Source organism: Diorhabda carinulata, chromosome 7 (assembly GCF_026250575.1).
Source record: "Diorhabda carinulata isolate Delta chromosome 7, icDioCari1.1, whole genome shotgun sequence".
NCBI lineage: Eukaryota > Metazoa > Arthropoda > Insecta > Coleoptera > Chrysomelidae > Diorhabda > Diorhabda carinulata.
In genome coordinates this window covers 22,278,123-22,305,033 of record NC_079466.1, presented here as the reverse complement: position 1 = coordinate 22,305,033, position 26,911 = coordinate 22,278,123, and the positions used below count along the sequence as shown (strand labels likewise).

Sequence of the window (26,911 nt, the reverse complement as noted above, 5' to 3'; positions counted from 1 at the left end):
GGAGCTCTTCTCAATTCACCGAAGGCTACATTGAGGATTCAGTTCATAATAAGATTGATATAGCTAACAAAATTCAAAAACAAGTAACTCAAACACAGAAATTGTCTCAGAAACTCATTATAATGTAAGCAATTCAAAAAATCTCACGTCAACGAATAATTTTGAAATATTGTCCTTACAGATAAGTAATGCTAATAATTGTACGTTTAATATAACTATTCAAAAATAATGTTTATATTTGTAAACCAAAAATTAACGATTGTTAAAATTAATAAAGAGATTTTGTTATAAAAATGTAGACTGAATAATAATATGCAGTTTATGGTACAACAATGCCCGTTTTAAAAAAAATATTGTACGTAATACGTCCCGAAAGTGGTCTTTCAGTGGACTGCAATTTGCCCACTCGTCCAGTACAAAACCACTTTCGGGACTTGTTACGAAAACTCATTTAAAACTGATAAAAAGACTTTCCTGATTTTATGTCGCTACTATAATGAAAATTTGGAATTTTTAAAAGTAAATTACAAGCATCATATACGATGCCAATTTTATTGTTCTAAAATGTCACAGCACTCAAAAATCGCAACTGTACTTTGGTTTCAAATAACACCACTCCCAAGTTTATAACAGCAGCATATGTGCTAATAATGTGATGAAAATGTCCTCAAAACTTACTTCTCTAATTTTTGTATTTACAAAGCTTCAAATTCCTTACAAATTCAAATGAGTCAAAGTCAATTCAAGTCAAAAAAACAACTGGACCTTTAACTACTGATATTGTTAAACCGGCCCTGAATGAGAATACAAACGCATTGGATCATAGAATGGAGGGTCGAGAGAAGAATTTACCTTTGGTGCAGAAAATGGAAAAAGTCTGAGCAAGCATATAAAAGACATGCAGTCACGAAATTTTCTTCTGAATATCAATGATTTAAGAAATATTGCATTCAAGCTGAATAATTAGGAATTAAACACAGATTTATTATGACTTCAGAGAAGGCGGGCTCTGATTGGTTGCAAACGTTTTTGAGAAGAAATTCCGAAATTTAATTGAGGAAATCAGATCAAGGGATGAATAAAGCAGAAGTAAGCTCCTATTCTGAAATGTTCCAGCGGACTCTCAGTGACGATGTCTTAATAAATAGACCTGGACATAAGTTTTTATAACATGAACGAGTCCGGGCTGCAATTTAATAATCGACCAACTTATATTTTGACTAAAAAAGGTTTTAAAGCTGAAGCTACAATCACGGTAATGGATTGTTCGAAAGCTTTCCGCGGATCATGAAAATATAGAGGAAACACCAGGCTCAGTGATTTATATATCCCAATGAATTGAATGGATAAAATCGAATTTCTTGTCCCGAAAATTGCACAGAGTTTGAGGATATGTATTCTTACTACGATAATAAGCAAAAAAAAAGAGTTAAAATAACTGAAGGCAATGTTTTAAAATTAGTAGGGCCATCTCCGCAGAAGTTACCCTGCAACCATATTGATTTTGATTCAATTCTACTTTTAAAAAGGATCAAATCACGCGAAAGGAAATATTTCCCATCATTTTATTCTATGTAATAAGCGAAATATATGTGTTAAAATTGTAGCCGATTCCCCGTGTAAAAATAAATTTATTCCGCAATATTCAATTTAGTATCTATAGAACGTGGATTATTCGGCGCCGAGCCCATTCATCGTCGAACCTTCTGCGTCCTCTTTTAGTCCTGCGCTTCCTGCGACGCCCTGCTACAAAATCCTCGTCGACGTCACGCGATTCCTGTCGAAAGCAGGCCGAGGTGCAAAGTGCGCTAAACGGGTGCGGATGTTTTCATGAATGTCGAGTTCGGGGAAAAAATAGCAGGAAATCGATTCTGTAGCCAGAATTTTCGTACTATGTGTAGTTGTTAATATGAAGTGCAAGTTATTGGATCCGTCGTAATGGCTACAAGGCGCAATTCCGGCGTTAAAATTCCTAAAAAGACGTGTACCTCCACATAGGAACACAAAATGGAGGCATGTTTTTATGAACACGCATTGACAGACACGGTAAGATTACCATTTATTACTCGTGCATTATTTCCAACATAAACTTCCACCCTATCAGTCTACTATACCCCATTACCTTCTATTAGTTCAAATAGTTAAACTAGTAGGTCTGAAAATTGACGGCAAATCATTGATTAAGATGGCCTGTAAATAGGTCGTTAGGGAATAACTGTCCTATGTACAAAACTAACTTTTTTTACTACTAAATATCAGTAGAAGATGTATAGTACCAATTGATTCAATTCACATTGTTATAAATCTACTAAAAATATGTTTATAACATTTTGAAAGCTGTTAAGCAAAATCCATTTTTTTTCATTCTTCACACCAAAATGTATCGGTATATACAATCATACTTTGAGGAATTAATACGTCAAAAATGACAAATTCTAGAATTATGAATGGAATAAGCTAGTAAATTAAAAATATCCCCACCGCCGGTGACTCGAAAAGCAGGTCAGGCCTGCGTGTGGTCGTACATTTGGTATTTTTCTTATGACTGTACTGTTTAGTTTTTGACTTAAGTTTTCGTTATACTATACCATGCAACAATATTTTTTGTAGGTATTATTCAAATATTTCGTTGCTTCGTATTCTGCTGTTTATAATTTTTATTAAACGTTTGTTTGTTTCAATTTTTTTTTGCTTAGCAAAACATACGTTTCCATATGAAGGCGATATTGATTATCATAAACATACGCTCTATTCATTCTCTATTTATCTACTGCTGCTTATGAAGAAAGCCTCTCTTTTATAGAAATTAGAAATTTATATCCAGCTTGCATGAGCGCCGCACATCTCAACTATGAAAGAAACTACACACAAATAAGAAGCTACTAGACAAAGAAAAGATATGATGGAGTTTCCAGTCCGCTATTCAATCGTTACAGAAACAATTTATGACTTTGTTTGTTTCTTAGTTTCTTTTCAGATCTAGGTTCATATCAGATAAGAAAAATTTGTTGATGAAAGAATGGGAATTGTTTACAAATGTGAATTTCAATCAAATCTGTAGAAAAATAAATAATAATAATTTGATATTTATGTTCAATTGGTGAGCACATTCGTTACTTTCGGGAAGAGTTTTAAGTGACATGGTGCTAGTTATGGTGACTAAGATAGAGGAAAAACAACCAGATAATAACTTGCAGCTTGTGGCATGGAGCTTTATAAAAATGAGAAAAGCATTTGGCTTGATTTCGGGTTTAGGTCTTCTCATAATTTATTTCAGATATTTTCAGATAAACTCAGGCTCGACACCTACGAATATACTTGATAAAAACAGGAAGGTTTAAACTGGATCCGGTCTGAATTAATCATCAAGCACACATATAATCTTTCCAGAACCTTCTTCTTCTTCTTCAACGTATTATAGGGCTTAGACCTGTATTTTCCAACTTTGGATTCCTTGAGAACCATCAGAACCACCTTATTAAAGTTGGTGTTTACATTTGTTTCCTTTTGGAGTTAATTCTTTTCTCACTACGCACTAAGAATTGGTTGAAACTATGAACATGACGAGATGATTCCCGTGCATTCAACTTTCATCTTTAGTATTAATTTCGACAATGAAATATGGATCTGAATGAACACCCTGATTCCATTCTATATTAATTGACCTTTTCCTTTAGTTTTAAATCTTGGGACACTAACTATAACTTCACTGAACTCTCGAATTCTTCAAAATTACTTCAGTTTTAGTTTCAATTGCATTGACACTTTCTTCGATTTGAAAGAAAAATTTATATTAATGCGTCGTTGAAGATCCATCCAAAAACTGCAAAATGTTCTCGTCTTCTGCTCCATATTTGTTCCAGAGGAGTCTATTAGAACCCAATGTTTGTTTTCTTATTTATTCATACGATTTCTATTCGTGGGGTCAATTAATAAACACTGTCTCTTACGTTCTTAATTTATTTACACACTATACACTACACTTACCTATAATAATTCACTTATCACTAACACTCAACAATAATTTATTCATATTCTTCGATTACTTCCTATTTCGGTATGTTCACTACGTCTATTCAGTCTATTCATTATAAACTAACAGAAACTTCTTATATATATCCTAAAAGAAATTCTCAAAAGTTCTAGAAAATAATAAATAAATCTTCTTAGAAATTTCCCAACAGAAATAATGGAAATAAACGTATGCCGAATTTGAGAATTCCACTGAATCCAGGCAGGACCGGTTCCAGGGAGGAGAGGCTTTGGTAAAAACACAATTGACATTACGTCGAACATTTTCAAGAATCAATAGATTGTGTACAATTGGTTCTTTTAACGAAGAGATCAGTTTCAAAAGTTTTACTTTACACATAAGCAGAGCGTTGAGTCATGAGATTATTGAAAGCCCTTCTTTCTAAACCATGAAGATATTTGAAGTTGCGTTTTCGTGTGAGATCATCATTCATTTATATCGAAATTCTAATCAATTTCTGCTACATACAAGAGAATATTGGTTTGTGTTTCATATATAATATAATCTAAATATATAAACCAATAAACTCAAGTAGATTCGTAGTGAGATTGTGGAAACTATGTTTTTTAAGGATGGTATATAATTAAGCACACTGTATAAATTTAACTTTGGTATGAAATATTGACATTTCAATTTATTTTAACAATTAACAAGTTGGTTTAGCAGTTTGAATTGAATCTTCAGACACCAAGCCTACAACTGAATAGAAAAACAGCTCTACATTCGTTAGGCTAGTACAGGCAACCTCGATCTAGATTGTCGTGGGTAACTCGGAGGCCTAAGGCACATTTTGTTATCTATATCTATATCTCACTAGTTTTTTTGCAGATATTTGTTCTTTGAGTGCTTTCTTCTTATTTTCCATCCCTCTAGCAACAATTTCACAATTCTCTGCTGTGGCAATCTGGAAATGAGTCCTAACAATCTCGTTCTTTGTGCTGTAATTATTTTTCTTATTTTCGGCTTCTTGTATATCATCAATAGTTTTCTATATATACGTCTTTTCTAGATACCTCCTGTCGTTTTGACAACGCCATATATGTTTCTGAGAAGTTTTCTTTTCCATATTTCCATCGTTTATTTGAATGTGTTTACTTATAGGTGCTACTGTCGTACTATCATGCTTTCATTGCACCAAAAAGTCTATAATTTGTTGCTTTTCCAATTCTGATCATGATTAAGAAACTATATTACTGTTGAAATATCTACATGTACGAGAGCGTCTTGTTCTGGATGTCCCAATAAAAAATTTTCGCTCCATCTGGGATTTCTCTTTTCTCAATCCCTATCAGTATCCCATTGTTGCCAGTCTCATTACTTTTTAACCCACCTCTTATAAGCATTATTCATCTACGACGTGTAGTTTTTGATATAGTGAAACATTTAAATTCGGTTAAATGGAACATTTAATGTAATTCATATCGTTGCGTTTAATAAATTCACCTAATAGCACATAATATGACATATTTATTCACATAATTTATAATGTTACTATCATTGATATATTTAATTGAATACATGTTCGTCATTACCCACGAATCGATGGTGCAGTGCAGACTTTATTAAATTACATTTTGCATATAATTGTAGTAATATCTAGGGCATATCAACATAATTATTTGATTATTAACTTCCAAAGTATTCACTGAAATTATTTTCTAAGGCACAATTGAATTAAGTGTACGGTGTGTCTCAATTTAGATCTCGAATTCAGTAATAGAATGAAAAACGGCTAAAATTGTGGTAACGTTGTAAATCTCTCGAATTATATTTTATAGATATTTAATAAATTTAATTTTTCACCTTTTTTATATCAAGTCATTTGAATAACTATCAGACTGTTGGCAGTCCAAATTTTTTAATTTTAAAAATCTTTTATTTCTTTCCTTCTTCTTCTCCTTTGTTCCATAATAGCTCTAATGCTCTAATGCTTTAGATTATCACTCCATCTCTTTCGTTTTTCTATCGTCTGTCATTCGACTTAAGCGGTTCCATTATATTGTCACATAATCGTCTTTTCGATCTTATAGTATTTTTCTCAAGATCCACCTGAAAATTTCCATTTCTGTGGTTTCCTAAACTTGTTTCCTTTTGTTTGTACCGCGCAAAAACATCCTGCGACCTCTACGACCAGCTCCAATTCCAAGGTACTGAAATTTCATTCTTTGTTGGATTATTTGATTTTCTAGTTCCAATTTGCATGTAAGGGCTCGATTGTTGTTGTCATGCATATGGTTTTTTCAGTCGAGAGTCATAATCTTTTCGTATGAGATGAAGGATATTTAATAATTTTTGGAGATCACCTTCAATTTCAGCAAATATCAAAGTATTATTGGCAAAGCACAGAATTTTGATTTCACTGTCACCCATTCCATAACCTTTCCAAAATTGTATCCAATATTATGTTGAATAACATTTTGACTACCATAAAACTTACCAATATGGTTTGGATTACTTGTTTTATAACCAAAACTTCATCGTTAAGCCCATAGAATAATTGAAAAAGTATTTTCTGATGTTATCCTTAATACTTCGTGTATTTTCTTAATTCTATCGGCGTAGAATTGTTCAGTGCAAGAAACTTGTTTGCAATATGGTATTGTCCGATATGTTTCCATCAATAAAGTGTTGTAAAGACCGAAACAAATAATTATAAGATTGTGGAATAGGCATAACGGGCCTATCATGAATCGTATTTGTGAAAGATCCGGACTTCTTTACGAATTTCAGTCAATTTTTGGCGAGTCATGAAAGATGTTTATAGCCTGATGTTAACATAGTGGACCATAACATTCCATTGAAGAAGGCATTAAATACCATCCACAGACAGAAACATTGAAGCCAGGAAAACTGACAGTCACCTAAAAATTCTAGAATGCATAGCATGATATACACAGAGATCCCATTCGAAGAGGTAATCAGTGACCGCAATCATGAGTCAACAAAGATCATTTTAATACAGATGAAAGTAGCGCAAAGAGCTGGGTCAGGCATTTTTGGACTGAAATGTAAGCCCACCAAATTACATTATTTCAGGAAGAGCTGCTAGCAATTACCAAATGTTTTCAGGATTGTTTGAATTCAAAACTTTTTAGAAAGCACATTCCATTATAACCGATATCCAAGCAACCTTGAAGGTCCTGAAAGCTATCGAATGTGTAAACAAATTCTTAAAGGAGTGGCCAACAGAAAAAAGTTCACAAGGGTATACTGAGTAATGGCGAAGTAGACACCCTTGCCAAAGAAGGCCATACTCTGACTAGCAGACTTAGACCACGATCAATTCAATTATTTTTCTGAACCCGTTATTTAATCTCTTGGTTCATTGCAATTTAACAAAGTATGCGGTTTAATACGGTTAATTAACCCTCTCAAGAACCTAGCTCCCTATAGGTTCTGGACGCCCAGAACATTAAGTAAATCTACATCACTTACTCTATACTGAGGTTTGTCCATAGAAACTGGCCAAGCTTTGGTTTTCATATTAAACAATATGGATAAGCGTGGTTTGTAACTACCAAGTTTAGCAGAAATAATTGAGTTACTGTTGAAATTAACAATTGAAGGTGTTATCTAAGATTTAAACATCGAAAACTGAATGTTAGAGCATATTATAAAAAATAATCTAGGAAAAATTATCGTGTACTGCTGTTGTTAGATGCCACACTTTTGTTATAAACCTTTGTCATGATCGATGACTCTGATATGGCTACCCCTAATTATTACCCTCCTTGGTCATTTGCCACTTGGTTCCAATTTCTTATACCGTGGGTTATTTTATTGGAGATCTGCTCTTGGCTTGGACACTATTATAGCATTCGGTTTATTTGTCTTCGGAGAATATGCCCTACCTAGTCCCATTTAATTATTATTTATTGAATTCAAAACACCTGCTATTATGGCATGTATAATATACATGCGTTAAGTCACGTAAAGCTCTTTTGGATACCTTATATACAAATCATCACAAAAATAAATCGAACCAAATACAATTTCGCATCCATATATTTCAAATTAAATTAGAATAAAATTGATTTTTTAATTATTGTTATTTTGTTGTAGGTTGGCCACCGCGGAAGAGGCTTTGTCGGCTCAGGCGGTGCAGTGGCAGAAGGCGGGGGCCGCCAGAGGAACAGGTGATAGAATGGGAGGTGCCAGCGCAGCTGGATCTGGACAGGGGCCCTCCTCACTTTTTCTTTTTTCAGAGGAAAACCCCATACGCAGATATACGCGCTTCATCATCGAGTGGCCATATCCTTTTAACAAATTGTTATTTATGTACGAAGGAAGAAAAACTATCTGTTATAATCATACAAATTGACAGGTGAAAATAATAGATAGTTTTTCGTAGATTTTCACATACCTTCAAAAGATCAAGCACTCATCTTTTTTTTTATGGAGATCTTCAGTAGTTATGAATTAGAAATAACTTTCTATTCACAAAATAGTGATAATTATAAATTCATATGTAATGTTATATTGACTTTGGATTATTCCTGACCTCGAAAGAAGGTTTTAACTAACTTTTTGATATGAAGAAATCTGATTAGTTAATACTTTTCACTATTTTTATTAATGCTTAGCTTTCTCTGTGTAGTTACTGGTCCCTGTTCAACAACAGCTGCTTCTTTTTTATATGGATAGTGGTGATTTCTTGAAAATATTATTGGGTTGCGTTTCTTCTGGCTATTCTTTAATTTTGGAATTATTTTCCTCTATATTCACTTTTCCATCACTTCCAACATTTTCTTTTCTTAGTCATGTGTTAATTAGTACGTTCTATACAGATGTTTTGATGAAATGGTGATCTCTATCATTGATTGCGGAATGTTGAAATTGGATTATAAAACGAGTAACCAAAATATTCGGTACTAACGACGTTTTCTCGATATTTTTGGAGGTCATGTCCCGAGCTTTATAAAAGTTATGAAGGTGTTACCAGAGAGAAAACAAATTATAATCACAATTAAACCTTGAACAATGAAAATGTATCCAAGTCAACTTTGCAAGCATTATTTGTTATTATATAATATAGAATAAACTATAGAAGAATGTTGTATTCATAGCGAAACTATGAATTTCAGATTGAATGTATAGCTACTGTTAAATTTAAATACAATATTGATAATATTGATTTCCTTAATAATATGTTTACTCCTTTCGAATATGCTGTGCTTCTGACAATCATAGCTAACTGTGTCGTATTAGCATTGGAGGAGCATCTGCCTTTTCACGACAAAACCATGTTGGCCCAAAAACTTGTAAGTTAATCATCAAGTGAATACTATCATCGAATGTGACGAGGAGAATTAATATCTTTCATTAGAAAAGAGAAAGAATACAAAATAAGTCGATTTCGTATTCTTTCCTTTTTTCTTCTCCTTCTATTTCTCATTCCACTCCTCCTTTCCTCCTTCTTCTTCCATATCTTCTTCCATATCTTCATTTACAATTTTCTCACCTTTTTTTCTATTTCATTTCTTTCACTTCTTCTTTTCATTTCCCTTTTCATGTTTTTCCTATTCCTACTCATTCACCTCTACGACAGATTTGAAATTTCCAAAGCTCAAACTATATAAATAAAAATATTTAGTATCCAATTGCTCGGTTCATCCTATTTTTTCCTCTTCTTCCTCCTTTTCTTTTTATTTTTCCTTTTTCTTCGTTTTTTAGTCTGTTTTTTTCCTTTTTCTTTCTCTTGTTCTTTTTCTTCCCCTCTCTATTTCTTTTTTTCTCCTTCGTTTTCTTATTCTGTTTCTTTTTATTCTTCTTTTCTTTTCTCTTTCTCTATTTTTTCTCTTTCTAATCTTCTTGTCTTTTGCTTACTGTTTTCTACTCCCATATCCTTCTTTTGCTTCCTCTTCAATTCCATTTCCTTCTGTTTATATTGCTTCGAAATAAAATAATATTATCAAGTTTAAAATCATTCTTCATCCACCTCCACGTATGATTTGAGATTTGAAGAAATCAAACTATATAAATGAAAATATATAATTTTTAACTGCTCTTCTTTTTCCTTTTCTTCCGATTCTCCTTTTTTTATTCTATTTCTTCTTATTTTCCTTTTTTACTTGGTCTTTTCGTTTTTCTCTTTCTCTTCCTTCTTCTGTTTCTGTCCCTTTTTTTTCACTTCATCTCAATTTCCTTCTATTTATCCTGCTTAGAAAGAAATTGATATTTTTGAGAATTTTGGAGGATATGATCAAGTTTTGAATCATTCTTTATCCACCTCCACGTCAGATTTGAAGTTTCCGAAGTTCAAATTATATAAATAAAAACGTAAAATTCTCCATTGCCCATTTCAGGAGAAAACAGAAAATTATTTCCTCGGTATATTTTGTGTTGAAGCTTCATTAAAAATTCTGGCTTTGGGTTTTGTGCTCCATAGAGGTTCCTATTTAAGGAACGTCTGGAACATCATGGATTTTTTCGTCGTGTTGACTGGGTGAGTTATCGATTTTCTATTATCTTTTCATGTCATAAAAGCGAGACGTACGATTATGGAAAATTTTATATGACGATGATACTTTAATATAATAACGCACACGTGGAAATTTAAAACATGAAACGAATCAGCTTAAGTGAAGGTTAATGAAAAATCTAATTATATACCCAATGTTCCATTGAAATCGCTTCATTATTTTAACGACTTTTTTTCGTGATCTAGGGGGACAAAATATAGTTAGTTGAAGTTGTGAGTCAACTAAAAATACCCGAAAAAGTGATAAAAAGGCATCATATAAACAACGAGAAACATTTTCATTAATAATCGACGAATCATTAATTAATCAGAAACAAATACAAGAAGAGGCTTAAAAGAGAAAATGATAGCAAGTAGTGGGTAAAGAATAAGCTTTTGAATGAGTTCAGGAAGCTGTATATTAAAATGCAATATCAGCGTATGGAAAGCTAGAAAGCATATCTACAATAAAACGGAATATAATGAATGATGTGAGGTATTGAGGTTGTTAATGAGGTCAAAGCATTTCATAAGAAAGATTATATTTTATAACTTCTAAAACGTAAATAGATATTTATACAACATGTGATTGGAAAGGCACATTTTTTCACGAATGGAAATTCCACAAGTGGACATACTTCTACTGGATTTATGTTCATTGTCGCTCAAGGCAATATTCGTATATTAATGGGAAACATCCTCTTAGAATTCGACATAATACAAATGGAGACAATGCACCTAATTTGCTAGACACTCCACCTGCAACATCGACGATCGTCGAGGTGGGATTACTTAATGGCTATTGGAGTGGTGTCCAAAAAGACAAGGTCGTCGTATATTTTGACTTGGAAAACGAAATCTACGCATAGACAGTATTCCAGATTCTTACCTTATCTGCTAGACGTTTTTCCAATAATTTCAGAATACTGCATCGATAAGAAAAATACTCAGAGACACGCATTCCACAATCCCACAATCGGGACAAGATCGAAGATGTATTGGAAAACGTAAATCACTTCGCTTAAACCCAAGTACAATTTAATTTCCAGATATTCCACCGGATGTACCCGGATCGGAAGTATGTGTTAATACATTTGCTCCGGAAACTGCCAAAATCTTAAATCTATGACTGGAGCTTCTGGTAGAAAATGAAGATATGTTAATTCAATGACAACCAAAAATTTTTGGTATAGTAACCATTTCACGACCTCCACTGAGTTATTTCCACTTTCTACTTGCTCATTCCATTTAACATCAGTCTTAGAGTTACTACATTGTCACATTTCGTGAGATTCTTAAACACTTTATTTTCAAAGTAAAGCCCTATTCAAGATTTGTGATTTTATTCGCTTTAGTAGCAGACTGACAAGTCACAACGTGTTTAAACTTGCTACTACTTGCTCTAACGCATGACAATTACCGTAATTATGAGAATTATTGGAATTTTTCTGTTCTTATCGATCTAAAATCATTCTAATAATCACTCAATACTTCACAACTCGCTAATTTTCGCAGTACTTTATTCAGGAACTACTCGTATGCAGAGCTCAGATTACATATCTAGAAATTTTTTAACCTCAAGTTAACAGAATCTCAACCTAAATAAACAAACATCCCGGCTTGAATGCTAAGTTAACATGGCTTCATATTATTCCAAAGTCAACGTCAACTTATATTATGAATACACTTCCCATTGATAGCTGTGACATTAACCAAACATATGTAACCAACACAGAAACCCGTCGAGAAAGAGAATCTCAAACATGGGTTTCATTGAAGTTTCCAAAACTAATTTTCGGCTTTGAATGTTCTTCCACAACGTATGTTTGAATATATATATATACGGGATGATCCTTAGGGACCGATATTTTACTAAAATTAAACTTATTAGGAGTATTATGAACAGAATTCTAATTAAACTAGTCTAGAATAAATAAATAAAGCGCGGTCTAGTATTACTTTGTTTTAAACAAAAAGTATTGCAACTACTTATTTCTATTATCAATGTTGAGAAGGATAAATTGAAAACTTGATGCAGAAAATTCGGGAGTTGTAGATGACGTGGAAATAATGCTGTGATATAAAAAAAATGTCTTATACTAACCCTCGTTTCTGAGTTAAGTAAATTTTCTAAATTATACAATCGAATATTATGAATTTTTAATGGGTGATTACGTATGTCTATGTAGCAGTTTGACGGAATAAATAATTCTACACTACTATCTGAAGGCCAAGGGCAGCTCAAGCCTAATGATTAACGATCCGTAACTTTTACAGTGACAACCTGTATATTCTAAAGATAACAAAAATCAATTTTTCAATCGATTACCCAATAAAAAGGGACTACTTGTTCAAATTATGTACTTCGCTTGAAAATGTTTCATTGTGTTTTAATATTTTCAATAAATAATTACAATTTATGATAATTTTCTTCAGAATGTCTTTTTATGACGAACGGTTTCCTTGGCATGTACAACGATATAAAAATCCACACATCTCCAGAATCATCAATTTGATCGAGTTAAAAAAATATTTAGTAGAGTTTTGTTAGATAATCGATTGAAAAATTCATTTTTGCTACGTTTAGATCGTACAGGTTGTCCCTGTAAAAGTCCCTGACTTTCAGTTAGTAGTGTAGAATGATTTATTCCATCAAAGATACTAAATTAACATACGTAACCACCCATTAAAAATTCATAATGTTCGAATGTATAATTTAGAAAATACACTTAAATATAATTTCTGATTTAGCAACTTAAAATGCCTGTAACTCAGAAAGTCGTATTAGGAATTTTTTTCATGTCACTGCATTATTTTCACGTCTACTCACTCTGTATATTATAATGAAGTTTTAGTTTCCTATGGTTTTTAAAAATCATTTCGAAATAATACCAAGTTGATTATCAAAAAAAAAGTTCAAATTTGATATTTACCCAATAGACCAATCATCGTCCTATAAAATTCCCCATTTTTCTAAAAATATTTTCACTTCAGCTCTTAACCGACCAAAACTAATTATTCTTTTTTCAATACTTATTGGCTCTCTTTCTTTATTAGATGAAATTGATGAAGGTCAATAACATTGGTTATCATAATTTTGAAACATTTGGTTTCTATTTTCAGAAGTCAAAAGAAAATAATAATTATTTATTCTATACAATGATACCCAAAAAGCGAAATTACTTATTTTCATAAGTCGGAGTACTAAATTTGTTGTAATATCGTCCAAAATACGCTAAATCTACTATTTTTGTTTGTTTACATCCTAATTAAGGATAATTAATTCTGTCTTTTTAAAGGTATTCTGTCTTATATCAAATTAAACATCACGAGTAATGACATACGTCACCTGTCACTTGTCACAATATCAAATTTCAATTATTACATGAAACTTAACATGTTTAACATATTTCAAGTCAATAGAAGTAATGAGAGTTGTGTCAATGAATATTGTAAAAAGAATTGATTCAGATCATGCTTGGGATAACGTAATTTGATTCTTTTCTAACGATAAGGTCGATGACAGTATTTGCTGAAGCGAATGTTGACGTTGATCTGAGGATGCTGAGATCATTCCGCGTTCTGCGGCCGCTCAAATTAGTCTCCAGAATTCCAAGTAAGAAGGATAAAAAAAAAGAGCTCCGACATAATTTTGATGTTTAGAATTACACCTGGCCGTAGAACAGACTAGTATTTTTTTTGTCTTTGATTCTTAGAGTTGATTACTTCTACTAGTTTTTAGTATGAGATTAGTCACAAGGGTAACGAATTGAATATGACCTTTTTATGTTTAGTATGTCGTCCATATTTGTTTCATTAATAGTTTGTTTTTTACATTTACGTTCAAATATCGATTATCTAGATAAATACGTGGCAAAATAGACGATAAATGTATATTTGCCATTTAACTACCTCGTTGATCATTAGATGCAAAACTAAGAAAAACTACTAACAAAAAATAGCAGGAAGTAAACAAAGCAAGTGTTTATTGAATGCAACGTTAAATTGCTAGCTTGTTTAGTCCAATAAACACTTTTTCTACGAGATACATACAATATTTTTCCTACGTACATGCAAAAAGCGAATATACTATAGAAATGGAAGAAATTGATTTAAAAGGAGAATTTAATTACACTGATAACAGAGATTGATTTCTTATACATTAATAATTACAATTTATTAAACTATCAGTGGTTTTGTAAAGATTTGTTTGCGTTTTTCATGAATATTTATTTCAAATTTACATCACAAACATAACATTATTTCAAATTATCAGTTTTTCTTTAAAGAATGAGAATATTAAAATACATAGAGAGAAAAATTTTGTAAACTCATATTATATTTCAATGAAATGCTTTTTAAGATTTTTTCTTGCATAATTTTTCAGGGAATTATCTTTTTTCAAAGACAAAACGTAATCTTCCATCATATAAGAATCCCACAAACCCTGATACCTTTACTTTATCAATATTAAATCCTGATGGAAGCCTTCACTTTAATTTTCAAAATTTATCTATTTAAGTGCAGATATAATGTAACTTGATACTCATATTTGGTCCTAGTATTTGAAATTCAGCGTGAATTAGCACAATTCTCCATCGTTTGGAAATTCTTGAGTATCAACTCAAAATTTTCCAAGTTTCACTATACGAAACATCATCATATTAAATTCAATGAAATCGGTATCTTAATTTAATTTTAATTTAAACTCCTTAATAGTACTGTGTTTTGAATAATTGCTTATCATTCTAAACTCGATATTTGATGGTGAAAGTATGATTTTTTCTCCGTCTGCCGATGGCTTCATCATTGCATTTTACCAACAACTAGAAAATTTCCCAGAGACCAAAAATCGTTTTCCCAATGAAGTTGCTTCGATCTACTATCCCACATAAAAAAGGAGCAACGGTATTTAGTTTATCCTCTTGGTTAACTAAGTGAAAAATTAACCATAATCAAATCTACACGCATCGGTCTGTTTTTGTACCAATGTCAAAAAATGGTTTATCTCAATTAAGATGCTTATTTTTAAAATAATATCCAATGGTGAAACAAATAATACAATAAAAGTACTGTAGATGTCAATTTACCGATTTTATAGGTGTCCATTCAAATGGCAAAGCTCTTCTAGAACAGCTCTTTTCCCAATGCATTTTTGCAAGCATACTTGTAAAGTTATTGTTAATAAACGAAAGATTTATACACTACTCAGTTTAGAGTTGGTATCATTTACTTATTCCGGTTACAAAGTATCAGAAAGATAAGGCTCAGTTTGCTAACCAATTGCGAGATCAGCGTTGTGACGACAAGGACTGAATTGACTCTTCTATCAATCAACAAGATGTCAGGTGTGTTATTCGTTACCTGTCTATCGATGATAATGATCCAAGTGGACGTAGTAAAGTCTACAGTTTAACATTGTCATTTTTAAGACTTTCCGCGTCTGGAACTTGTAGTACGGTGTGTAGGTATTGAGAAGACCGAACTTGTTAATCAGTTTCTGGTGCTTGATGTTGCACACTTGATTATGCCGGCGTAGATAGTCAGTATTAGTTAACACACTACAAGCAAATGTTGTATGTTGAAAAGTCTGATGTTTGTTTACACTTTCTGCATATATACAGAATATTCGGATCCTTAATCACATTCTTCTTGTAGTTATTAACTTGAATATGTAGCGCCCTCGGTTTCGGAATGATGGTTACGTTAATAAGCCATTTGTTTGAAGCTTTTTAGTCAAGAAGCGGAAAATTAAAGTCGTGTTGATGTCTGCCATATAATGCCTTTAGTGACCATCACTTTAACTTCTCGGTATCTAAGACTAAGTCAGATTTTCCTCATAAAGAGGCTTGGATATAATCTGATGTAGTGCCGAGGCTTCTGATTCATCTAATAGAACTTACTCAATATTATTATCTTCTTATTTGTTGTTTGTTACTATTCTTATACCAATCCTAAAGTTTTCCGTTATTTATAAAATTGTTTTATGGGTCTTATTTAGTGATGTTTCTTTGTGTGTGTTGGCTTATCTGTTTTTTATTATGGTTTCCAGTGAACTTCTAATAATACTACATTAACTTTTACATTCCAAATTCTGCTGATTTCTCTAGTGAGGGCTCTGTTTTTGGTAGTTTCTCAGATTCTTTACGGTAAACCTTAGTTGTCCTCTACTAGGTTAGTTTAATGTTTTTGTCTAATGTTTTAAAGTACTATTTTATTATGTCGTTCTAGGTATTCATTCCTAACTAATTCTGTTATGAATTAAGATGGATAACTTAATAATTTAAGAAAAACTATTCAGTAAAAAAAGATATAACAAGATATCAGTATAAATAACTTTTATTTTTGCACCTAATGACTTAACAGATTATGTAGAACTAAATGACAGTTAACGGGAATTCGATAAGTTGATAAAAATTAATGATAACTTTGAATCGTCTGCTGATTTATTTTTCAACTAAAGTCAAAAAACAACCTACAGCTGAGTTTTGTTGGAAAATGGAAAATTAACTAGAAGCTCTCAAGATCATATCCAGAAGCGTTGAAGAGTTGTATTATTTTTCTTTTTGCGAAAACTGTGGGAGAGACTATATGAATTAATTATTTTGTTCAAGTTTACACCAAGTACTTTCAAATAAAAGTAAATGTTAGATCTTCCTAAATAATATATCATCATTACTAAGTAATACTGAAAATGTAGCAATAATTTCCGAAATCTTTTGACATAAAAACACTTGAAACATAGTATAACGAAAATTGATTGGTATTATTTGAGAATTTCGTTTTATTACACACAATAAGTTGGACTCTATAGAAAAAATACATAATTGAAATATGATAGATGGAACAAATTGGTAAATGGTATTCTTGGAGTTCGTAATTTTATTCATTGAGGAATCATTTAAGTATCCAATGGAATGGGATGTTTAGTCTTCAGCAAACATTATTTCTAGCTACAATAAATAATACGAGTGCTATTTTTTTTTCAATCTCCGATAGGCTATAAATAGTAGACAATTTTATATAAAACAATTATTTTATTACCAAAAGATTGGTTGCTTTTCATATCTGTGGACATCTTTTCAACACTCTCTTCAAAGTTGCGTCCAATATAGCCTAACTGTTCAAATAGAGTACAAAACAGACCATGAAATATCTGGAAATTCCGTAGACAAAGCAGTAATGGTGAATTTGCGGTTTTCGTTTACCATTCTGTCAACTCTGTCATCTGAAACGATAGATTTGCGTCTTTGGTTCCCTTCATCATGCACTACGGCCATCTTTAAACCTTCGACACCATTCACGCACAACACCATCACTCATAAAGTTTTCCCCATACACACGACTCATTCTCCGATGAATTTCTGTAGCATTATTGCCTTTAGCCTCTAGAAAACGAATCACATTCGGCAATTCACACTTGGTGGGAGCATCAATCATGGCGGACATGTTTACGTGGCTGTAGCACAACGCCGACTGACGCCTGAATGTCAACAATAGCAGAGTAGGTCTCTCTTTGTTATGCGTAGCGTCTGCTCGAAGCGATTGGAGGTTAAAAAACAAAAACGACCCTCGTAGAAAATATTCCAAAACATACATGAAGTAAACGTGAATTTGAACAATCAGCTCATATAGTCTTTTCTTCTTTAATATCAATAATAATAATACCGACAGAAAAGATCCAACCTTTTTTATTATCTAAACAATTTGCATTATCACTAGTATTAATATAGTTGGATTAGAACTTAGTTTATAGATTTAGATTGGTAAGGAGAGTAGTGCCATCGCTAGAGGCTAGATTTTTGCAGGTTATTAACGTCGATTCCTCAAGATTACATCGATTTGGATCCCCGCGCGTTGCGGGCTATTCGAGTGCTTAGACCGCTGAAGCTAGTCTCTGGCATTCCTAGTAAGTAGAAATGTAGTCGTGTGTCTTCCTTCATCCTTTATTTTATACTATTCTAACTCTATTTTCTCAACAAATGTGTGGAAAATTAGAAACAAAAAATAGATATTCTTCTTGTACGTCATCAGAGAATGTTATTCTAATAAATATACAGTTTGGAGACTTGAATAGATGCTTTTTGACTTTGTATCAAACTCACGCAAGTTTAGACGATAAGGAATAAGGACCAAGTGTTTAAATACAATCTTCTTGATTAATCGTTTGAAAAATTATCTGTTTCATTCTCCACCTAACAAGGAGACTCGTTTCAACCATTTTAAAAAATCACACCTTTCCATACGTTCTTTCCATTGATCGAAGCAGTGCTGGAAGTCTTCTTTGGTGAGGGCTTTTAGGAGCTCTGCCGTTTTTTTGCTTTAGCGCTTCCATCGACTCAAATCGGATCCCTTTCAAAGCAGATTTTATCTTTGGAAACAAAAAAAGTCGCACGGTGCCAAATATGGTGAGTACTCCGTCCACTAGTAGATGCTCCATGGTATGTAACAAATCACATCATTCACGTGGACCTGGGAGTGCCCACTGTACAAGAAGTTATCCAAGAGAGGATCATCAAATACCACCAAACTATAGAAACCCACCTAAATCCACTACTAGAGGAGATGTTAAAGCCACGAAACGCGAAAGGACTGAAGAAAAGTTGGTCAATAGACCTAATATGAGGTATAAGAGGTTGCATCACTGGATGTAAACCTCACCAAGACATTGTAGATGTTAGATTATCAAACACTTGCGAGCAAATCAATCCATAGAATGTAAAAAATATTCTGATTATTAATAAAAACTTTTTTTGAATGCATAATTGGGAATATCCAACTATTTACTAAAAAGGAACACTTGTTAGGAATATTTATATATTTCTTTATGATGATTAGGAATATTTATTACATTTATATGTCTAAAATTTAAGTTATGAATGTCTGTTCTATAAGTAACTCTTGTGTACAAATATTCTGGTAATTTGTTTCTTAAAAAGTCGTGGAAAACTTTAGACTATGTAGCTATCTTCTATTAAATACTAAGCCTGATGCTGTAGATTAGTCTTGAACAAGACTTTTTTGAATTCTATGAGTATCACTTTTGTCTAAACGTGGTCCATATACTACATCACAGTGAAATAAAATGTGAAAACACCAAATATTCACATAGCATCTTCTTCATGTCAATATTCAAATACGTTCTTTCTTGATAGATTAATTTTTATGAAACATACGTTTTAATCAGTTTTTCAGTTATATATTTTTTAAATAGTGATTTGGTGACGATAATCAAACACAAATATTTACCGTATTCATTAAATGTAAGTCGCAATTGCATCCGATTGAGAACCTTAATGCCCAAAAATCAATGCATTAAAACTTCGATTGGTATTTAATAAATGCTTTTTAGATATGAAAGAATAGATCTTGATTTATTTTGTTGCAATTGGTTGTTGAACAGCACTTTTGCTTCTAAATAAACAGAATCATTAGTTACTTGCATATATCATCGCGGTTATTACACATTTTTCACTAATATACACCTAACCTTAAAATAATCGTACTTTTTTGAGGTTATGTTATTTTTGACATGCGAATTGACATGAAATTACCGAGTTCGTGTTTTTTGACTAACTCATATCCGAAAAATTGTAAAATGTCCGAAACTAAGTGATCATGATCACGTTTTGTCGGTTTTTTGCAATATGTCCAGGCTTTTTATCAATTTGCATTGTGCATTCGACACATATACATGAAGTGGTTGGCTTATATTACCTTTGATAGAAAGTATTTGTCAAGCTATTGAAGAATAAGGCTTAGAACTTGAGAATCATCGAAAGCAATGAAGCTGTTTTATTTTTTTAAAACTACCACGTACGATACTGAAAATAAAGAAGAATATCTATTAAAATTCCACATATTTTGTCTTTTTTTCCAGCTACTTCTAATAATAAATACAATCGCTGTAAAAATATTATTATTCTGTTTGTTAGATACATAGTTTTTTTTTGGAAAAATCTTGGCTTTTTTGTCTGTCGTCTGTCAAGTTCTATTAAAGCTTGTTTGCTCGAAGTAGATTTTTCTTATATACAGCAATGAGTAATTAGAAAAAGAAATCACACAAACACTGAATTTAAAAAAAAATGAATAGTTAGCACCAACTTGAAATCACACAACTCCTGCATTTTATCAATAGATTTTAGTACTGTAATGAATAAATTTTCACACAACATTTATACTTATAACAGAATAATCATACAAATACAAAAACCTGAACGCTTTTGTTGTGATAGAAATTCATAACATACTAAGTAGTAATAATTTTGACTGCTCTTGTCAATGGATAGTCGGTCGCTACTACAAGTCTACAATTAATTTTTTTACACACCCTCAAGTCACTATGAACATATTTTCCACAACAATTATTTATTCTTTCGTTTTTGTTTGCTTAGTAAATAATTTCGAGAAAAAGGAGGTTTTTCACGAATCCTTTTATTATTTTTAAAGCTATACCTAAAATTTTTCAGTTTAAAAACATTTTTATATTTATCGGTCCATTTGAAAAACATGTTGGCATCCGAAAGAGAGCAGAGACCCGTAACTGTGTTAATTCTAGGCTAGTAACAAAAGGAATTGTCGATAATGTAGCTAGGCTTTTACATTCATCAATCGCATTATTGGTGACGAGACGTGAATGTGACGTCCAAACTGCCCAACAGTCCAGTGAATGGCGCTCTAAAAGTGAACTGAAGCCAATTACAGTAGTGTGGTTTGCCATAAACATATTCTTGAGAGAGAATTGGTCATTTTGAGTCATTTACCTTCACCACGATAATGCGCCGTCACTTTCCAGTACGATTGTGGCTAATCAGTTGGCTGAACACGAAACTAAAGTCATTTTCCACTAGATTTGGCTCTCTGTGACTTTTTCCTCTTTACTTAACTTAAAAATCCCATCAGAGACGCTTGCAACAAATCAATGAAGAATTGAATTAGCTGTTAGCATGATTGTATTTGTTCAAAATGAGCGATTATAAAGATTTGTAAATGTTTTTTGGTTAATACAGGTGAAAGTTGATAAGATGATATGTACAAAAATTATTATAAAATGTATGTACGCCATCATTGACCTACACGTTTTCATCCTTGATACCAATAATAGGGGTTATTACGAATGATAATAAGTATTCGTCTGTCTGTCAAAAAGATTGGTTCGCGTTGGAAACCGCATCGCTTAAAAACAAGCTCGTGCCGACTTTAAGAAATCAAGTACAACCGTGAACGTACTTAGGAAGTTTGTCTGTGTCATTGTGTTTGTTGTTTATTCTAATAAGAGGAAAATATGTTACGCTAGAAGTTATACCATTGAGAAACGCTTCAATCTTCTGCGTTTCCAGCCCAACTACTAATCGATACCGTTTTCCAGACAACTGTTTTCATACAGTTGTTTGGGATTTTATAAGTTCTCTACTAGGTCTTACTTTCTCCAATACGTCTGACAATTATCATCAAACAAACGTAGTTCGACTGAACTTTTTCTTTTACGCACACGATGAAAGTTCAATATTTAAATTAACACGAAATTGCCACTGGATTCAAGCACCTTTAAAAACTTGTCCATAGTATATTTTATAAAGTATTAAAAGAATTTTTTGTTTGCTGTGAAGGTTGTTGATTCTCAATTTGCAATTTGGTTAACATGAAGAATCATTTATAAAAGTATTCACAATCGAAGCTTGCGCGAAGTAGGATCAGATGCACTCAGACATAGATAGATGAAGAGGAGCTGAGGATTGGCAAATTAGGCTGAAAAAAAGCGCTTTTAGATCTTCACGATATATCACGATATTATGAAACATTTTTACTAAATAACAACGGAAGGCATATTAGAAAGACTAGACATTGACAATATGACATAGTAGAAAAACATTGTATGATATTTTCAATCACATATATCGTTAAAAATATTTCTGAGTCTATGAGTATTCTGTTAAGTATACATTCTATTCTCTATAATTGATATTATTTGATCACGTTGAAATTAATTTGATTTATACATATAATTACAAACATAAATATATACAGTGATGTGAAATATAAGAATTTTGGTATCAAATCTTCAACCAACTTATCAACTATTTCACTGGTTTCCCACAGTACTTCACTTCAGTATTTTTTCAAGAAATTTGATCAAAGCTTAAGATAAAACCGTCGGGTTTACTTGTTTAGTTAGAACTTGTTTACTCCTATTCCTCTGGTCACTAGAATGATCAGGACTCTACAGAAGCGTCGACAGCTTTCGAAGCCACTCCGTACAGCTTTATACAGCCTTAGAGTTTAGAGATTGATTCGGGAGCTTTCCAGGTATCGCAGTAGATATAAACATGTTTCTTACTTTGTATTTTCTTTATTATGTGTCCAGTGGAGGTCAAAATTTAGGTTAAGAATCTCCTCTATTCACAGTTGCTGCAAAAATCTGAGCTGCCTCTCAGGGAAGTAATCTTCCTAGTTATTTTATTACGAATTAAAATATTTTTCTCAAGGAAAGGAGGGATTTGGTATTAGCAAGATGCTTTACGTGCTCAAGTTGAGGTTCAAAATTATTTATACACTAACTCTAACTGTAGAATTAGTTCCTCAGATCCTAGATTCCTAGATCAATACGAGAGATAACCCAATTTTGTACTAGAAAAACAGTGAAGAACCTCGAACGTGTCTCGATGTACCACACAACAATTTTTTGAATGAGTCCGATAAGGACCTTATCAAGTAATTCCGCAACCTGGTAAGGTGAAGGTTAGGATAGCCCGACAAGAACCTGATGAGGATGTAACAAAAATCACTAATGAAGTCTTGATCTGATTTACCTTATGTGGTCCCTATCAAAACTGCCTCACGGTTCTGAGCAGAATTCCTTTACATGGTCCTTATCAGGATTGTCTTGGACTGCTATAATCACGATTTCCCGGCATATAACTGATCAGATTTTCCTTCTGGTTTGTATCTGAGCGAAAGGTTAAAACAATAATAATTCATTTCTAATAGGATTCATCTAATTTGATTCTAGTTTCTACCTCGTCAGGATAACCTATTACGAAATATTTTTCTTTCTAATAAGGTGATCCTGAGAGGTTCCTTACATGGACATAATCAAGGAAACCTCATAAAAAATATTCTTTTTTCCAGTTTTTCCAGAAGAAATAGTCTTCATTTTAGTAAGATCATTCTTAGAGATTCATGGCGAGAAAGGCATGAAGTAAAATTAATTTACTTTCAATAGGGTCAACCTTAAATGGACCTCATCAGGATAGCTTGATAAGAAATATTTTCTTTTCAATAAGGAAAACCTGCTGGAGAAATAATTTATTTCAAAAAGGGTTATCCTGCGTAGACCTCGACAGGTTTTCTCAATAAGGTTAACCTTGATTCACCTGTTAAAATCATTATGATGTCAAGGAAAAGAGGAAAAAATTCTAATCGGATTAATGGATAATGTTTAAATGAGAAACATTCTGTCAAAGAGAAACAAAATATTAGAATTTGCACAACGCTCTTATTATTTTATATTCTTATACAGAAGAGGCTAGTAATTCAATTGAGTAATTTGAGATATGTTTTCTCCCGGATAATCTTTCTAATTTAATAAATTAAAAATTATCATTTTTGTGAACCAGGGACACTTTCCTGTTTTTATACAAGTCTATTTCGATTCTATTGAGTACTTTGCTCAGAGTGGATTGGGAATCCAGTGAAACAATCAAGTTTATCATAATATAACGTTGAGTTTTATTGAAATTCCCTCTGATAGATTGGAAGTAAGTTGATTAAAGATTTTACAATGAAATTCCTATGATTCGCAGAATATTTTCCAATACTTTATAAAACAAATATAAACGCTAAATTTTCGTAAGGAACATTGACTATGTTCCTAATTTATCAAAGTGTATTTGGATAATAAGTTAAGGTATCATTTCTCATAATCTTGTCGTCAATATTGTTTTCAGAGCATCCTGTAAAGAAAAAATAGATAAAAAATTCCTGATTTTGTATCCAAATATACTTGATTAGAAAAATCTAGAACAAGGTTGTATTCAATAAAAAGTTTATTTCTCAGTTCGAAACTGATTTAAGCAAGTTTCGACAGTAAACTTCAATTTGCTCGGTATCAGATGGTTCAAATAATTTATAATTGACATATCGAAGTATGTATCAAGCAGAGCAAACATTCGCTAAGAAATTTGTTAGGACAGTCGATCGAACTAGCTAAAGCTGAAACTTATTGTATAACGATTTACTATTAGCCATAAAAGTACCAGATCACATATAAAATGAATTGTAATACAATTAAATGTAAAAATTCAAATCATAATCAACCCAATATAAGCTGCGAACCTTCTACAATTTATAATATCATGATACCACTCTGGTTTACTCAATTCAATGCTCTTGAGTAATTTCGACTTAATTATTCAATTTTATAGGTGCCAAAGCTTTTATTTTGAATCTGGATAGCGTGAGGGTAAACTGGAAATGTGAATATTCACTTCCTGATACTCAGTAAAGCTCCTTATTATAGAAGATCGAGTATAATCAGATTTTGAAACGAAAAAACGTGGGAAACATCTTGTATAAAAAGATCCTCTATATATCGATCTTCGACCATACATTATATTACTTTTCAAAGAAGTAAACGGTAATTTTCTGAACTTATTAAAAAAAATTTTAGTTCACAGCGACGTTGTAAGTCTTTTTCGATGCGTTTTTAGGATGTTTACCACGATTTTTATAAAAATTGGTACATTTCGAAACTTTTTGGAGTCCCATTTCACGTTAGGAATCGAGTGGTAGGCGTTAGGATACACATATTAACTGTCCCACGTACATTTGACTTAGTCCTTCTTCAATAAGACATGGGTATGGTATAATTTTATCACAAAATGAGTCCTTTATAAAATTGGGCAGGTTTCATTATGAACAAATAAAGCAAATAGATTTTTCCAATTTCACTTATGATATGGTAATTTTTTAACGAGGTAGTTTATAAAAGAGATTATATACTTTCCACAAGTTTCCACAATATCAAACTCCTTCAGATATACGTGATTTTATTACATTTTACATCGTCCACTCAAACATATAACTTATTTAAAGATATTCAATTAAAATTCATAGACGGAATCCTGTGCTATTAGGAAATCTAGAATTATCAAAACTATGCATCCTCCAATTTCGTTTAGTTTTGTCAATAATTCATAACGTTATAACACCAAACAATTCGAATGTTAATTTATGTCTCTAGCACTGCTCACCAAAGAAACAAAAATTGCTAGAGAAATGCTTCATTCGGAAAACATCTCATTGCTACAACTAAGACATAGTTTTTTAAATATCAGGAAGACGCATCAACCGTTTCCCTTTTAGCACATTATTCTATTTTCGGAAAAAAACAGAAATCCCAAGGTGCTGAATCTGGTGAATGAAAAAAGACTCTTTCTTATCACATAATTTCGCTTGTGAAGTATACGAGGATGTCCATGGAGTACCTGGGATATTTTCGAAAAAAAAATATTTTTCAATGTGCATAGCACAGCTTTCTAATGTCCAAATTTTCAGTTAATATGCGATGTACCGCACTTTTTGAAATGTCTACTATATCTGCTAAATCACGCACTTTCAGTCGACGATAATCCAGTACCGCTTTGTGGATTTTCCTGAACATTTCTGGAGTCGTCACTTCATTTGGTCGACCACTGCGATGCTGGTCTTTACAGGTCGTACGTTTAAATTCTGCCACTCAATATTTTACTGTTGATAATGAAGAAGCAGTCTAACCTAGGATAGAATCTAGTTCAGCTTCTATATTGCTTGGGCTAATGCCTTTCAAACAAAAGTATTGTATCACGTAATGATGTTTACAAACTCAGTTCACTATTGATGGTTGTCAAACAAATACTAACCAACGTGGCGTCTTCAAACTTGAAACTTTTGATTCATAGATTGTGTCCTTTCTAACACAGTGATATTTTTCAAGCAGCAGCTACCGGCTAGATCAGTACAGGTACTTCTATGAACATACTAAAATGGTCAGGTGCTTCCTGAATAAATTCTGCTTTCTAAATCAAACAAAAAAATCGTAATTATAATTTTCAGGTTCAATTTTGATTGACTGACCTATTTGAGACAAGGTGGTTTTCTTTGAGTATATTTTGTATCAGCCTCACATATATACAACTTTCATATCACGTAATAATTCTGGAAAGAAAAACTGGAAACTTTATGAAACACAATTTTATTTCCGCCTAAAAACAAATTTGAGTTTCATTTATCTCGTTTTTGTATATTTTCTCAATTTCTACCTTAAAATTGGTCATATAATTTGTGAATACTCTCCAGAAAATTTAAAAAGATAATTTTTAGATCACACCTTATAGTTTAGTGGAGTAAGTAGATATTTTCATTGATCAAAAATAATTAAA

The 26,911-nt window shown here is 32.2% G+C and overlaps 1 protein-coding gene across 50 annotated transcripts in view; it reads left to right on the top strand.

Annotated features, from left to right (window-relative positions):
* The first annotated feature begins 1,772 nt into the window (after positions 1–1,772).
* The window catches only part of LOC130896151 (voltage-dependent calcium channel type A subunit alpha-1), a 102,354-nt gene continuing 77,215 nt past the window's right edge, over positions 1,773–26,911 (top strand). For 25 of the 50 annotated variants that reach the window (XM_057804000.1, XM_057804032.1, XM_057804016.1 and 22 more), the window contains exons 1-5: positions 1,792–2,046; positions 8,096–8,284; positions 9,189–9,294; positions 10,339–10,478; positions 18,302–18,402. In XM_057804000.1, coding sequence (XP_057659983.1) covers positions 8,178–8,284; positions 9,189–9,294; positions 10,339–10,478; positions 18,302–18,402 — 454 coding nt within the window. In that variant the 5' untranslated portion in view covers positions 1,792–2,046; positions 8,096–8,177. Of the gene's footprint in view, positions 2,047–8,095; positions 8,285–9,188; positions 9,295–10,338; positions 10,479–14,008; positions 14,110–18,301; positions 18,403–26,911 lie in introns of all 50 variants that reach the window. The other 25 variants (XM_057804024.1, XM_057804021.1, XM_057804031.1 and 22 more) reach the window with 6 other exon arrangements.